Source organism: Aplysia californica, unplaced genomic scaffold (assembly GCF_000002075.1).
Source record: "Aplysia californica isolate F4 #8 unplaced genomic scaffold, AplCal3.0 scaffold01495, whole genome shotgun sequence".
NCBI lineage: Eukaryota > Metazoa > Mollusca > Gastropoda > Aplysiida > Aplysiidae > Aplysia > Aplysia californica.
In genome coordinates, this window is record NW_004798765.1 from 71,277 (window position 1) to 71,891 (window position 615).

At 44.2% G+C, this 615-nt stretch overlaps 1 protein-coding gene across 1 annotated transcript in view; it reads right to left on the bottom strand.

The window, feature by feature from the left end:
• The window catches only part of LOC101848171 (sodium/glucose cotransporter 2), a 3,243-nt gene extending 3,060 nt beyond the window's left edge, over window positions 1-183 (bottom strand). Inside the window, exon 1 of the mRNA XM_035973599.1 lies at window positions 37-183. Coding sequence (XP_035829492.1) covers window positions 37-183 — 147 coding nt within the window. The remainder of the gene's footprint in view (window positions 1-36) is intronic.
• Window positions 184-615: the final 432 nt, after the last annotated feature.

A 615-nucleotide genomic window follows, 5' to 3' on the forward strand; every position in this document is an offset into this window, starting at 1 on the left:
TAAAACAGAGACAGGACCGACACAACCACCGCATACATCCTTAGAACAGAATGCGTTCTGCATCACTGACTGCACGTAATATCCCTGGATTAAGACCAGGCTCAGCGAAAACTGAAGAATCGTCTTCGAGAGTAAAACGTTGGACTCTATAGACCAGCTTTCAAGCCAAATCTCCTGCCACATCGTTGCAGGGCCCCATACATTTGAGCAATATGCCATTCGCGTTGGAAAAACCGCTACCTTCGAATTACAAAGTTCTATCTGACAAATTTGGCCGTTTTGAGTTACTAAGAATATGAGGTTAGAAACCAAATTACCCCCTTGGGCGGTGCTACTGACTGAAGTGTCTTTAGGCCATTCTCAAAGGGGGACATTAACATGTTCTTATGCACAGTAGAATTGTAAATGGGCTGATTCATCAATGTCATGCACATAACTGTGCCTGAACTGCAACAGGGAACTGTTGCCTTTCCTTTCCTAATCTTTACTATCGTCATTTTCCCTCTACTTCTTTAGTATGTTTGTCACACTCTTGTGACCTGCTTTTTCCGGGGTGTCTTGATAGTCGAAGCAGACTTAGTGCTGTTGAAGCCAGAGAGGTGAGCAGAGTAAGCC